The sequence below is a fragment of the Perca flavescens genome, chromosome 6 (assembly GCF_004354835.1).
Source record: "Perca flavescens isolate YP-PL-M2 chromosome 6, PFLA_1.0, whole genome shotgun sequence".
NCBI classification, from domain to species: domain Eukaryota; kingdom Metazoa; phylum Chordata; class Actinopteri; order Perciformes; family Percidae; genus Perca; species Perca flavescens.
Genome location: NC_041336.1, coordinates 23,773,908 through 23,788,249, shown reverse-complemented (window position 1 = coordinate 23,788,249; position 14,342 = coordinate 23,773,908). Strand labels below are relative to the sequence as shown.

The window sequence follows — 14,342 nt, the reverse complement described above, 5'->3', positions numbered from 1 at the left end:
TGTGCCAGTTAACACTGATTCACACAGTTACGTTAGTAAAGAAACACACAGCGAGTCACGTACAAGCACTACGCACATGATCTGTAGAAAACCACAAGACGGACAGAAATGACTGGTTGACAAAAAACTGAATTAATTTTTTTAATTCGAAGATCAGTCTTAAGTCCCACCAAAAAAGTGGTAATGTAGCATTATTTGTTTCATGTCCCTTGATTTGTACATGATAGCTGAAGTATATAAAATTAATATATACATATTATTCATCTCATTGCTTGAGAGCTCTCAAGTGAAAATGGCATAGAAGAGTGAAGAACGTACATGACAGTGAATTGTGGCTCATTCGTCAAATAATAGGAAATGGCCAGAGCCCACCATGGTTACATCTTTTCTTGTTTTATCCAAAAAGTCTGTTCACTGACAAAAACAAAACAAAAAAGTATTCACATTTGAGAAGCTAGAAGGTTATTTTTTTTGGTCAATCAATATATATGCCGTTTATTTGTCTGATTTATTGTTTCAGCTCTACAGTATACGTGATCCAGTCTGCAGAAACCTGAAGGTTTTCAACCTCCTTTAATCGGGTCAGTACAAACAAAAACATAAATAATTTGTGTGACTCTGAATCATGTATTATTCTCTGCATTACAAGTGATTGTCATTTGAATGCAGTACACAACAAACAAGCAGCTGGAGGTCAACCAGCACATGCTATATTATCCAGTCCTTGTGTGGAGTTTATACTTAATTTATCAGCATAGTGCACCACCTTGTGGACAACATCCAGCACTGCGCCTGGTAAGTAAGAAATTTGTCCACTAATTTGTCTCTTGGGTTTTAGGAAGATCGGAGACTTACTGAGAAAAGTGACTATTTTTTTTCCATTAAGCCATTCCAAGATTTTCAAATTCGCAAAAAAAGTCACATCTTTACATAGCTAGTTGACTAATGAAACCCATACAAAAGGTCCAGCTTTACATACTTTATATGAACCAACTTCTTTTCTTTAAGATTTTTTTTTTTATTCAAAAGAGATTTGAGGACTTTCAAAAAGCCAACATCAAAGTTTCAGCTTTAGGGCCAAATTATCTCTTTACACGTTGCTCTAGAAAATATGAGCATCACTATACAGAAAGCTGAGTTTATTCTGAACATTTTGATAGGAAACACATGGGGATCAGTTTAATGCAAAGGCACTAAAAAACTAAATTTAAGAAGATATGTGAAAATGCCCTTAGACCTCAGAGGGTTAAATCAGTGACCAAACAGGAGAATCAGGTGCCTAAAGTTAGTAGTTCCAACTACTGAGGGCTTGGTGCCTTGCGCAAGTTCTCAGCAGTCTTTATTGTCCCATTCACCAACTCCTCTCCATGAGAAGGTGAAAAGAGATTGCTAACCCACGACAGTGACTGAGTCCAGAGAGTCATGTTGAGTCCTCTGGTTCATGAACGGCCACAGACTAGCTGGGTTCTGAAGGGCCTTCCTCCTCGTCTGTAAGGCTGAGTCGAGGTCTCTTGGATGGTCTCTTTACTAATGTTGGTTGTAGGAGCAGTAGTGGACTGTCCAAGGGGAAGGTGTCGGTCCACACACCGCAATCTCTGCTGGGCATCTTCACCTGGGTAGCTTCAATGCACAGACAAAGAAATTAATAATTCTGTCAGTTGTGTCTACAATAGCTAAATGAATGAGCAGACACTCTTTTAGTAAGTAAAAGCAAAATATAACTTGATCACATGTAGAACTACAAACCTTTACTTCGAAAGGGATTCTGCAGAGTTTGCATGGATAGCTGTGTGCCGACCGATTTTATCTTCGGGGGGTCAGTCTGGGAGGCTACGTGTCTTACAGGAGGCAAAATTCCACAGGAACTGTCAGCGGTGCCCTAAACAGCAACACAGGGAACAGCAACACTTTCATTATCACAAATATTTCAAACAACAGGCTTAACAGTGTATTTATTTGGGGGTATTTTTAATGGCAGATTTGGTGCACTAGTGAGTATTGACAACAGCAGGAAGGTGTATGAGAGGTTGACTCTTAATAAAAATGCCATTCACTGGAGGGGTCAACAATGCAGTGTGAACAGTACCTTGGGAATATCTACTATAGTATTCTTACTTACAGGTTTGGGTTTCACACTTGGGTCTTGCACAGTCTGGATTGATCCTCCCTCATTGAGCCCTAATTCTGAAGCACATTCTGCTTTGACGTATTCCTGTGGTTAGGACACACAAAATACTACAAATAAGCTGCACCATTTCTCTTGGATTTTTCAGATCCTTTGGTTATACATGAACGCTCAGCATTTCTCCTTAGAAATATAAGCCAGCAGACTGTATCCGCTTATATGACTTTTGATACTCTATTTTTTTTTTTCTCCCTGTGATGAAATGCCTGCACAGTTAACCCCTGTCATTCAACACAGCAGTGGCGTGTTTAACTCTGCATCACATAATGACTTTGAAAGAAGGGGCGGACAAAAAGTGTATTGTGGGTTCTCAAGTAATATGCAAATCTCGCATAGCCGGACATGCGTCCACAGCGCTGCAGAATAGTAGTAACGTTAGCTGCTGGGAGCTAGACAATCCAGCCTATCAATCGGCACATGTTGTACAGTATTGCATGCAGTATTTCTACACAAATAGGTTGACAGTGACACACACTGAGCATGAAAATACCTTAGTTGCTGGTGGGGTCAATAATGCAGTGTCGGATATCACAATATCATCAGGCTCTGATTTCATACTTGGGTCTCGCACAATCAGGATTGATCCTTCCTCCGCTCTTATCCCCTGTGAAATCATGAGACATGTAGCATGTAAACAAATGTACACATGCACATGATACCTTTTGCAAGACAAATCCCCGGTTGTGTAACTGTCTCCACGTAACAAAGCAAACGCAGTGTTGTTTACCACTTAAAACAACAACGTTAGCTAACGCTACCAAGTTAACTGAGGCCTACAGTGGTTTGGTGCCCTTACCAATCAACCTATAAAAGTAGCGTTAACGTTCTAAACATACATCCACATGCACACTTGTACACTGTTAAACATATTGTGTTCGAAAAGCAATCTAAAGATATTTTGAGCAAAACCATTTGCACGCAAAACGTTAGCTAGAAAACGTTACATTTGACTGCGACCTTAACATCAGCTGGTATAAGTCACTCCTAAATCCACATCCACAACACTGTTCCACATCTTGAAATGCACAACATCATATTTCAAAACAAAAGAAGAGCAAAAGCATTTGAAAGTTGGCTAAATAAGTTCGCTTTCACACTGTATAACTGCTGTATAACATCACAGCTTTAGCTGGGTTAGCTTTAGCTGTAGGTTAGCTACAACCTACATATCCCCACTTTAACACTGGTAAAGTTACATTGCCTTGTTTATTTTGAATATAATCCACACTTACAGGTTGTGGTTCTGAATCTCCAGGTTGGCCGGACAGAGTCGGAACTGCACGGTCTTTCAGAAGTAATCGTTTCGAAAATCCTAAATTGAACTGTGGCCGGTTCAAGAAGCAGTCATCCGTAAAATGAACAGAACACAACATAAGGTTGGGGTTGTAGTCCTGGGGAGTAGTGTTAAAAATAAATTTTAACCAGTGACTCTTCAATTCATCGTCTTTTGGAAGATGAAACAGAGGAGATTTCTCCTTGCACTGACGAATACAGCGTCTCCGAGACATGGATACAACCATAGACAGTATATAAACACACAAGGATACAAGGATACAACTAGCTAGCTAAACTCCCTCCAGTGGTTTTGAGGGCGTGCCACACATTGGCAGCTAGGCGAAACCATAGACAGTAAACGTAATAGACAAAGCGACGCCGTAGACTAGCAACCAACCAAGCCTCTCTCCACAACCAACGCGCAAGGGCGTAAATCCCAGGGGGGGGTCAGGTCCTATCCCCTGACCAATCGGCTATCCTAACCTTAACCACTCAAGGTGAAATGCCTAACCCCAACCAATCGAGCTGCTTCGTAGGGCAGGTCTTGGCGTGGCCATAGTGGGATTCGTAATTTTGCGAGCAGATGAGCTTACCAGTGGCTCACTAATTTACATTATGATCAGCTAATTTAACAAGTGTACCAAATTATTGTATTTCTTTTATATGGGGAAACGTTTTCAAAATAAGTCATTATGTTTTAAGGTATTTTTGTGGCTTGGTTGTAAACAACTTAAAAATAAATACATGGTTTTAAAGAATAATATTTTGGTCAATTTAGTCAGCTTTTTCATTGAATCCAGAGAAACACTGAAAAGAAGGATAATCGTACAGTCTCCTAGCCTCGTGAGACCGTCCTGATCTCGCGAGCTCCAGTTTTCTACTTGCAGATCAGTCTGGCATCTTGAGATAGAGAAAATTTGGAGGTGTTCGCCACACGACCGACCAATCAGTGTTGGTTTTGAGGCAGGTTTAGGTGTGACACAACGAGAAGCAACTGTTAGTCTAAACAACATGGCAGCTTGCACGGATGAGATGAGCGTAGCTATCGCGCAAGTTTTATCTGAATTTGAAAGTATTCCTTCATTGAAAGAAGAGCAAAAAACGGCACTGGAGGCTTTTCTCAGAGGAAAAGATGTTTTTGCTCTTCTATTCAATCAGCTAACCGGTATTTTTGCCCCTTCCCAAAAGTTCTCCAACGGAAAGTTCCCAGATGGATATGCCGAGCAAATGTGAAGCAATCCATCTGGCGGAGTCAGGTTACCTAGTAGCTACATTTCCTGCCCGTGTACTTGGCCTAACGTTAAATCAGTGATTTCAGCACTTTGATATGTCAATGTCACAATAACAGACTTAACCAAATACAAGTTATGTTTCACATTTAATTGAAATTACCTCCGTTAAACTTGGCCGTGCCGTCTTTGGGATTACATTCTCTGTAGTCGGCCTCGAGTATTTTGGAGCTGGAGGCGCTGTTGTTGTTGGGGGTTGGGGACACGTCATGGACATGGGCGTAAATCTGATCTAACAGTAGGGGGGGGGACAATAAACATAAAATTTCTGATGAGGACACAAATAATACAACCACAATTATACTGGACATGTGTACACAGAGGAAAGCCTTAATACTATCATTAGTGTAGCATGGAGACTTTACCATTATCCTTTTCAGTGTTTCTCTTGATTCAATGAAAAAGCTGACTAAATTGACCAAAATATTCTTCTTTAAAACCATGTATTAATTTTTAAGTTGTTTACAATCAAGCCACAAAAATACCTTAAAACATAATCACTTATTTTGAAAAAGTGTACCCATATAAAAGAAATACAATACTTTTGTACACTTGTTAAATTAGCTGATCATAATGTAAATTAGTGAGCCACTAGTAAAGCTCATCTGCTCACCCTGACAGCCACACACCTCCAAAAATATAAACTAAGCACAACACGCTAGCCTTACCTGAGACTCTACACCTGACTGTCCCTGGTCTCCCTGTTCCTCACTTCTTTCGGTCTCTTTTGCCTGTGACATAGTGACGTTAGTATTTCCATAAGCACCCATTCTTATAAAGATGTTACCAAATTGTCTTGATATGAGGACTTATTGTACTTACTTGGCGTTTTGGCGTAGGCCTAGCCTACTGAAAAAGGATCTTATGTCCGTTTTTCTTTTCTCTGTCATTTTATCTGGGCAACAACAACACAAATCTTTAACATCAGATGTGTGAATATGAGTTAGATTCATAGGTTCACCACGTGGCCATATTATAATTCTAAAATGATCTTGCATCGTCCACATGCATATTAAGTTTCGTCTGGGACAGAAGATATATATTTAACTGCAGCAAACCCACTGATCAGCCACTTCAAACACAACTGTAGAGCTTCAATATTAACCCTAATATCAGTTCACACCATAGATTGTAATATACAGTCTATGGTTCACACACATAACGTTAGGCTTATCACCGTGGTAACCTTAGTTGTAGTGAGTGCATTTCTATCCAACAAGCTATTAATTATCAAGCTAGGTAATTAATTATCAAGCTAGGTAACGTTACATAATAGCTAACTTTTCTGTCATGACTAATTCATTAATTATTCAGCATCATTTTTATTTGTGAAAAAAACTTAATCCGATGTTTAATGTGAATAACATAGCCTTGAATCGCCTACTTACTACATTCCTGTCACTACCCGATGTGACTGTGAGCCAGTGCAGATGTAGCTACAGCATTCAGTGGACCAAACCACTGTGAGGCAAAGGAGGGGGAACTCAAAATGTTTCTGAACTTAAAAAGCCTAAGTATACATCTTTATGTTATTTACAATACACAGCATTGTTTTAATTATATTTCTAGGGGGGCAACCCTTAGATGGGGGGGTGAGGGGAGGTCCTGACTCCCCCGACCCCCCTGGGATTTACGCCCTTGGTCTTGGAAGGGGTCGGCACTCTGTCCTGTTTTTCTGAGAGTTTCTTGCCTACGGTTGACGATAAGGAACTTGCCTGTAGGTGACGGTTGAAGCTGCTGGGCTTGTTTCTTTCTCTGCTTCTTGCCATCTTCTAAAAACGTCCAACTCATTCTCTAGTCTACCAAGCAAGCGAAAGCAACGCATGCAAATCCGACTAGATCTAGACACATTTTCAGACAGCGGTAGCCCTAATTCTGTTAGCCGCTCGCTAATGCTTTTTTCTCTAGGATCCTTCGTTTGGAATATGAAACGGGAACCTGAAATGGTGCCTTTTATTCGTAAATTCTCGTTACACAAACGGCAAATATCCTTTACCGACATATTGCTTGCTTGCTGAGCTAACGAGCTATGCTTTGCCTGCAGCAGTCATAGACAGCAGCACGGGTAGTGTTAGCCGGCATAGCCATAGACAGTATATAATATATAGCCGGCTTGTTGTTGTATATTTTCTTCTTCTTCTTCTTTGCGGTTTATTGGCGGTTGGCAAACCAACTTAAAAGGCGCATTACCGCCACCAACTGGACTGGAGTGTGAACGAGACATAAATGCAGAAAATAAAATAATAAAAATAAAAAAAACAACTAAATCCTCTTTACCAAATCAATTTCTCTTAGAAACTTTATAATACAGTGATATACCTTGCCGGCTGGTGACCCCAAAAGCCCTGACAATGAAAATGCGTGGCGATCTGCCTTACGAAATGTCTGAAAAAGGTGCTCTCTCTGGGTGTCGTATTTCTTGCAATGAATTAGAACATGCTCAACAGTTTCTGGCTGATGACAGTATACGCAGTTTCCATTAGAAAGTTTGCCTATCTTATGTAATGAATAGTTAAGACCTGTATGTCCAATTCTGAGATGAGTAATGATACTTTCTTCCCTACATTTAAAGCCCACCTTCCTTCCATCACCAACACCGCTTTGTATACTGTATAGATGTCTTCCTGTTTCACTAATGTCCCAATACCCCTGCCAGGTTGTTTGTGCATATGTCCTGATGAATGATTTAACTTCCGCTTTGCTCCTAAATGGTCAGATAACCTTTTCTTTATTGATGTATCCCTCACTGGGATATACACTGCTGCACCTACACACCCTTTTTCTGGATCTTTAGAGTGTGTGTGAAAATGAAAACAAATTCTTTTTAACATAATTCTGGACTATGCGCCATACTGAAAGAAGTTCTGAGTTATTCTTCAGTTCCTGATGTATGCTAAGATCTACACTTGGCAAGGGGAATAACCATTGAGGAATGGAGGAGAATGAAACAGTAGGACTATATTGTAGACCTAATCCAATGCTTGTTGCTTTAGCATCACCAATCCATCCTAAAGAAATCTGACTCGTTGTGTTCCCAGCAATCTATTAAAATTCCCTTTGCAGGATGCGAATCAAAAATCCCCCTGGAGATTAACCCAGTATGCCAGCATTAACTTGACCAGTCTTATTCTCAAAGGCATCTCTCCCATTTCCACCTGCATCGCTGAAACTGGAGATGTTTTAAAAGACCCACTACAGATCCTCAGAGCTTGAGCTTGCAAGACATCCAGCTTCTTTAGATGACATTCTGCTGCTGACATGAAAGCTATACAACCATAATCTAAAACAGGTGTCATGAGAGCCCAATATATATTATGATCTGTTTGCTCCCCACTCCTGTCCAGCCAAACAACGGAGTACATTAATAACCTTTTTACATTTAATCTGAATCTTTCCTATATGCATATTCCATGTGAGCTTTTCATCAAACCATACACCCAAAAATCTAATTGCTATTACTTGTTCAAGAGTTTGACCGTACAATTTTACCGTCATGGGTGCAATTTTACGCCGTCTTGAAATACAGATCACCTGAGTTTTTGCCACAGACAGTCTGAATCCCCATCTATTTTTATCCCTCCACTTGAGCCACTGCAGCCTGTACCTTTTTATTTACAAATGCCACATTGCGGCCTCTTATCCACAAAGCCCCATCATCCGCATACAAAAACCTTCCCACACCTTGATCAATATGACAAAATATATCGTTTATCATAGCCTAATGTTGAAAAGCAATGGACTACAAACGCTTCCTTGCAGGGTACCATTCTCCACCTCATAAACACTGGAGTATTCTGCACTTACTCTAACTTGTATTTTTCTCTCACATAAAAAATTCAAAACCCAATTATATGCTCTACCACCAATTCCCAAGGATTTCAACTTAATAAGCAGTCCTTCTTTCCAGAGCATATCATATGCCTTTTCCTCATCAAAGAATACAGCAATCACTACTTCCTTATTGGTCTGTGCTTTCCTAATTTCAGATTCCAAGCACAACACTGCTAGCCTGACGTGGTCCTACTCAGATTCTAGTCAGATTTTGTGGGCGGGGCTAAATTCGGCTGGCATCCAGGCTACAACAATGCACCATTTGCATCTGTTCTAGTACTACCCCACAGTGAGTTATGAGAATTAAAATCCCCACACCATACTACCCTATCTTGCAAAGATCCCCCAACATCTTCTAAAATATCTCGACTTAATTGTCCACATGGATTATAATAATTTATTATACCTATAGGGCCTCTTTCTGCCCATATCTTGATCCCAATTGCTTCATGACCTGTGCTCACATAAACAACTTTATAACTCATATTAGTCTGTATGAATGTTGCAACTCCTCCCCCTCTTCCAGTTTCCCTATCTTTTCTTAGTGCAGTGTATCCCTTTACAACAAAATCCAACTGTGGTTTCAGCCATGTCTCTTGTACACAAAGCACATTAGGTTTATCTTTCAAATGATCTATATACTTCTTGAACTCTTGACCATTCGCTATTAAGCTTCTTGCATTCCACTGAAGTAAAATTAACACCATTAGGAAGGGCCAGCACATGCCTGAGAAACTGGTACATCATCATTAAGAATATCTTTAACCTTTTCCCAGGGAAACCCTGTCACAACAAGGTACTTTTCAGCTGACTTGACAATTATTTTGATCCTTTCATTTCTGCTATTTGTCTGTGCTGAACAGTTGATTATCTCTGCCATAAACAGAACAAAATCATTTTTACTCAATCAAAGTGTCCTCTTTCAACTTATCACAACTGATACACTTTCCTGCATCTTTGTTCTTATTATCATTTTTCCTTGTGACCTGCTTGTCTCCTGAAACCCTTTTCGCTGCCTCAGCATAACTAATTCCCTGGGTAACTCTGACTCGCTGCGCCTCTTCTGCTTTCTTACTAACCTCGCATCCACAGTACGCTGAACTATGTTGCCCTCCACAATTGCAGCCCTTCAGCTTTGTCCCCTCTTCACATTTGCCGTATTCATGATCTCCACCACATCTGCCACAGCTCTGTTCCCTTACACCACCGCAACATGTCCAAATCTCTGACACTTAAAACATCGAAGGGGTGGGTGGGACATACGGCCTCACATCATAGCACATATATCCTATGAACACCTTATCCGGAAGCCATTCCTCATCAAAGATGATCAGAACCGATAGACTATCTGTTTTAATCCCATTCTGACTAGCTTTCCGACGTCTGACCTACAAACGCAGAACACTGCACTTTCTTGTCATCTACTTTATACATCAGGATTGCTTTCCCTTGTTGTTCACCATCTTTACACATGATTAACATTGCTCCATTTCTCAATACCTTGGCACTCCGTAGCTCCCCAATTTCCTTAGCGATGGCTCTAGTTAACTTTATTGGATTCCATGCGCCAAACGAAGCATCCTCCTGCATAAGTTTGACTAACACCTTAAACTCATCTCCACTTCTTTCTGCTACATTTACTCTACGCACGCAATCATTATCACCATCATCCGATTTAGCATTCTTACTCTTTGCGTTTATTTTTCCTAACTACATCCCAATCTCCAGCTTCAAAACTCCCGCCACCACCTTCATCCATCTCCAACCCGCCTCCTACTCAGTCACTTCCCTCTGCCATCTCTTGCCCAGTCACAGTCCAGTGTCCGCCAAACCGCCTGGTTGTATAGAGCTCAACAGTCCCGCCCACAGCGGGTTCCGGAAGTAAAAATACAATGCAATTTCTCCATTGACAAATTGGAGTATAAGCCATAAAATGGTAACCGTCTATGGTAGATTAAAAACCAGCATGCCGACGTGACTAAGCGATTCTATATGCTCATATAGGCGCCAAAAATCATGGGGTACCAACCTTGTTTTGAGATAAATGTCTTTTATTCGCAATGTCTTGGATAAGTACTTCATTACCCACAATCCTGAACAATCCCACAATCCCACAGTGATGCCTCTGATAGGTGGAATTCATGCTGGTGAGGAGGGGGAGCTGCCTGCACGATCCGTCACGAGGATTTACGACACTGCACGAATCATGATCTGTTCCACGCTTCTGCCGTTAGCCTCCGCCAGGAAGCTAACGTTAGTTTAGCTAACTGCTAGCTGACAGCTTGATTCAGTTTAAAATAACGTTAACTCAAACTAAACACTGGGGAAAGCAGGCTACAGCTGATGTAACAGCCGTTATATACACTCACCTAAAGGATTATTAGGAACACCTGCAAGATTTCTTGTTAATGCAATTATCTAATCAACCAATCACATGGCAGCTGCTTCAATGCATTTAGGGGTGTGGTCCAGGTCTAGACAATATCCTGAACTCAAAACTGAATGTCAGAATGGGAAAGAAAGGTGATCTAAGCAACTTTGAGCGTGGCATGGTTGTTGGTGCCAGACAAGCTGGTCTGAGTATTTCACAATCTGCTCAGTTACTGGGATTTTCACGCCCAACCATTTCTAGGGTTTACAAAGAATGGTCTGAAAAAGTAAAAACATCCAGTATGCAGCAGTCCTCTGGGCGAGAATGACTTGTTGATGCTAGAGGTCAGAGGAGAATGGGCCGACCGATACCAGCTGATAGAAGATCAACTTTGACTCAAATAATCACTCGTTACAACCAAGGAGTGCAGCAAAGCATTTGTGAAGCCACAACACGCACAACCTTGAGGCGGATGGGCTACACTAGAAGACCCCACCGGGTACCACTCATCTCCACTAAAAATAGGAAAATGAGGCTACAATTTGCATGAGCTCACCAAAATTGGACAGTTGAAGACTGGAAAAATGTTGCCTGGTCTGATGAGTCTCAATTTCTGTTGAGACATTCAGATGGTAGAGTCAGAATTTGGCGTAAAAAGAATGAGAACATGGATCTGTCATGCCTTGTTACCACTGTGCAGGCTGCTGGTTGTGGTGTAATGGTGTGTGGGATGTTTTCTTGGCACACTTTAGGCCCCTTAGTTCCAATTGGGCATCGTTTAAATGCCACAGCCTACCTGAGCATTGTTTCGGACCATGTCCATCCCTTTATGACCACCATGTACCCATCCTCTGATGGGTACTTCCAGCAGGATAATGCACCATATCACAAAGCTTTAATCATTTCAAATTGGTTTCTTGAACATGACAATGAGTTCACTGTACTAATGGCCCCCACAGTCACCAGATCTCAACCCAATAGAACATCTTTGGGATGTGGTGGAACGGTAGCTTTGTGCCCTGGGTGTGCATCCCACAAATCTCCATCAACTGCAAGATGCTATCCTATCAATATGGGCCAACATTTTTAAAGAATGCTTCTAGCACCTTGCTGAATCAATACCACGAAAAATTAAGGCAGTTCTGAAGGCAAAAGGGGGTCAAACACGGTATTACTAGGGTGTTCCTAATAATCCTTTCAGACGTTCCAGACGTCAATGGGAGAAATGAATGGGAAATTTACTTCCGGAACCCAAGCTCTCTCAGAGGAGGGGCGGGACTGTTGTTGTCGCTCTGTTATATGCTTCGTTGATCTGATTGGTTGATTTGGCAATTGGCCCGTCTATCACCAATATAGGTGGCGATAGACAGATGGTTTATCCAATCAGCTAACTAGTATTTTCGCCCCTTCCCAAAAGTTCTCCAACGAAAAGTTCCTAGATGGACATGCTGAGCAAATGCAAAGCAATCCATCTGGCGGAGTCAGGTTAAGTCTCCATGCTACACTAATTTTTTTTTTAAGGCTTTCCTCTGTGTACACATGTCCTTTATTTGTATAATTGTGGCTGTATTTTTTGTGTCCCCTTCAAAAATTGCTCTTCAGAAATTTTATGTTTATTGTCCCCCACTACTGTTAGATCAGATTTACGCCCATGCCAACGCCTAACTCCCAAAGGGCTATCCGAGACCAACCATCTCTACTCCTGACACACATGACGGAAGGCATGAATCACACCATCATAACAAAACATGACCACTAGTAGGTTAATACGAAACCGGCTGCTATGCAGAAGCTAATAGAGACCAGGATGCTCTATACAGTTAGCCTACAGGACGGTAAAAAATACATGGTAGTACAACAAACTTACCTCCGTAATATTCCTTCCAAAAGGACTTGCAGGGTTGTGGCACAACTTTATCAGAGCCCTTGGCTCGCTGTCTCTTTTATCAGAGCGACTTGTTGAGGCTTCATCGTGTTTCTCATCCTCTATCCACCTCCTATACACAGGCAAATCTCGTTCCAGTCTTGTTAAAAAGGTGACACACCGCCGACAAATCCTATTCGACACTGGTCTGTTTACTACCGTCACGCCAACATGAAAAAGTCTTTCGGATATACTTGGTTTCCCAAATCTATCGAAAATATTGACTGAGTATTTGTGCAAGCCAACCATTCTCATATTCTGCTTGCAAAAACGGCAAAAGTCGTCTTGTGGCTCCATTTCCATTAGGCTACATTTACGTCTCGAAAATGTTTCAACCGAAGAAGGTCTCAGTTTATTGTTAAACTGTTGAAGTATAAGACTGAAAATACGTAATTAGAAAGACTACACACTTCAATGTCGCACGGATGACGTCTCGCTGAAGCTACGATGTCTGTGTGTACCATTTTATATATGTCAATGGATGTAACGTTACTCAAATGAGCAGAGGATCTTGCTTGTTCTTTTGCTTCTCTGCTGTAAACACTTCACCGGATAAAACACATCAGGTTACATGTGTTGTGGTGGAACAGCGCTAAGCCAGCTAGCGAGCGAGCAAGTTGAGCGTCAAGCTAGGTGACGTAAATTGTGTGTGACGAGAGATGTAGTACATCACATACATATACATACATATACATACATACATATATATATATATATATATATATATATATATATATATATATATATATATATATATATATATATATATATATATATATATATATATATATATATATATATATATATATATATATATATATATATATATATATATATATATATATATATATATATATATATATACATATACATATATATACTGTACATATATTATATATATTTAATATATATATATTATATATATAATATATATACATACATACATACATGTATGTATATATATATACATATATATACATACATACATACATATATATATATATACATACATATATATATATACATACATACATACATACGTGCACGTGCGTGCGTATGTATGTATGTATGTATATATATATATATATATATATATATATATGTGTGTGTGTGTGTGTGTGTGTGTGTGTCAATGTTTCACACAGAGCGGTTTCCAACTGTCTGTGGTTTCACACAAAACTAAGTGGTCATATGACAAACCTACGGCTAACTGAGACTTTCTTCGGTTGAAAAATTATCTTTTAAATTATTTACGAACATCATATTTGTAAGTCATGGCTTAACTCAAACGGGATCAAAAAATAATTTGCCTCTCCCAGTTCACTACCGTTCATATTTTTTTTCCGAATTAGGGAAAACAACAAACACATACAAGTACACTACTACTAGGAGTTCCAATATCATTCAGTCACGTGATGACACAAGTGTTGGATATTATGTGCACAGTCTTCAGAGCTTTACAGTTCT

The 14,342-nt window shown here is 40.2% G+C and overlaps 1 protein-coding gene across 5 annotated transcripts; it reads right to left on the bottom strand.

Moving 5' to 3' along the window:
- Positions 1-128: 128 nt before the first annotated feature.
- On the bottom strand, positions 129-13,291 carry LOC114557745 (uncharacterized). Of its 5 annotated transcripts, XM_028581390.1 has the most exons (8): positions 12,819-13,291; positions 5,418-5,480; positions 4,853-4,981; positions 3,418-3,507; positions 2,676-2,789; positions 2,120-2,212; positions 1,747-1,879; positions 129-1,620 (listed from the first exon to the last, which is right to left on the bottom strand). In XM_028581390.1, the coding sequence occupies exons 1-8, from the start codon at positions 13,176-13,178 to the stop codon at positions 1,457-1,459; spliced, it is 1,146 nt and encodes a 381-aa protein (XP_028437191.1). In that variant the 5' UTR covers positions 13,179-13,291; the 3' UTR covers positions 129-1,456. The 5 variants fall into 5 exon arrangements, with proteins under 5 accessions (XP_028437191.1, XP_028437193.1, XP_028437192.1 ...); XM_028581392.1 differs by lacking the exon at positions 3,418-3,507; XM_028581391.1 differs by lacking the exon at positions 5,418-5,480.
- Positions 13,292-14,342: the final 1,051 nt, after the last annotated feature.

Bases quoted from the DNA above. Each gene is read 5' to 3' on its own strand.
- LOC114557745 (XM_028581390.1), bottom strand. From the start codon at position 13,178: ATGGAAATGGAGCCACAAGACGACTTTTGCCGTTTTTGCAAGCAGAAT. The intron at 4,982-5,417 runs GTAAGGCTAGCG...CCCTACTGTTAG, and splicing joins AGTCAGGTGTAGAGTCTCAG to ATCAGATTTACGCCCATGTC. The intron at 1,880-2,119 runs GTAAGTAAGAAT...GTTGCTGTTTAG, and splicing joins CAAGTGTGAAACCCAAACCT to GGCACCGCTGACAGTTCCTG.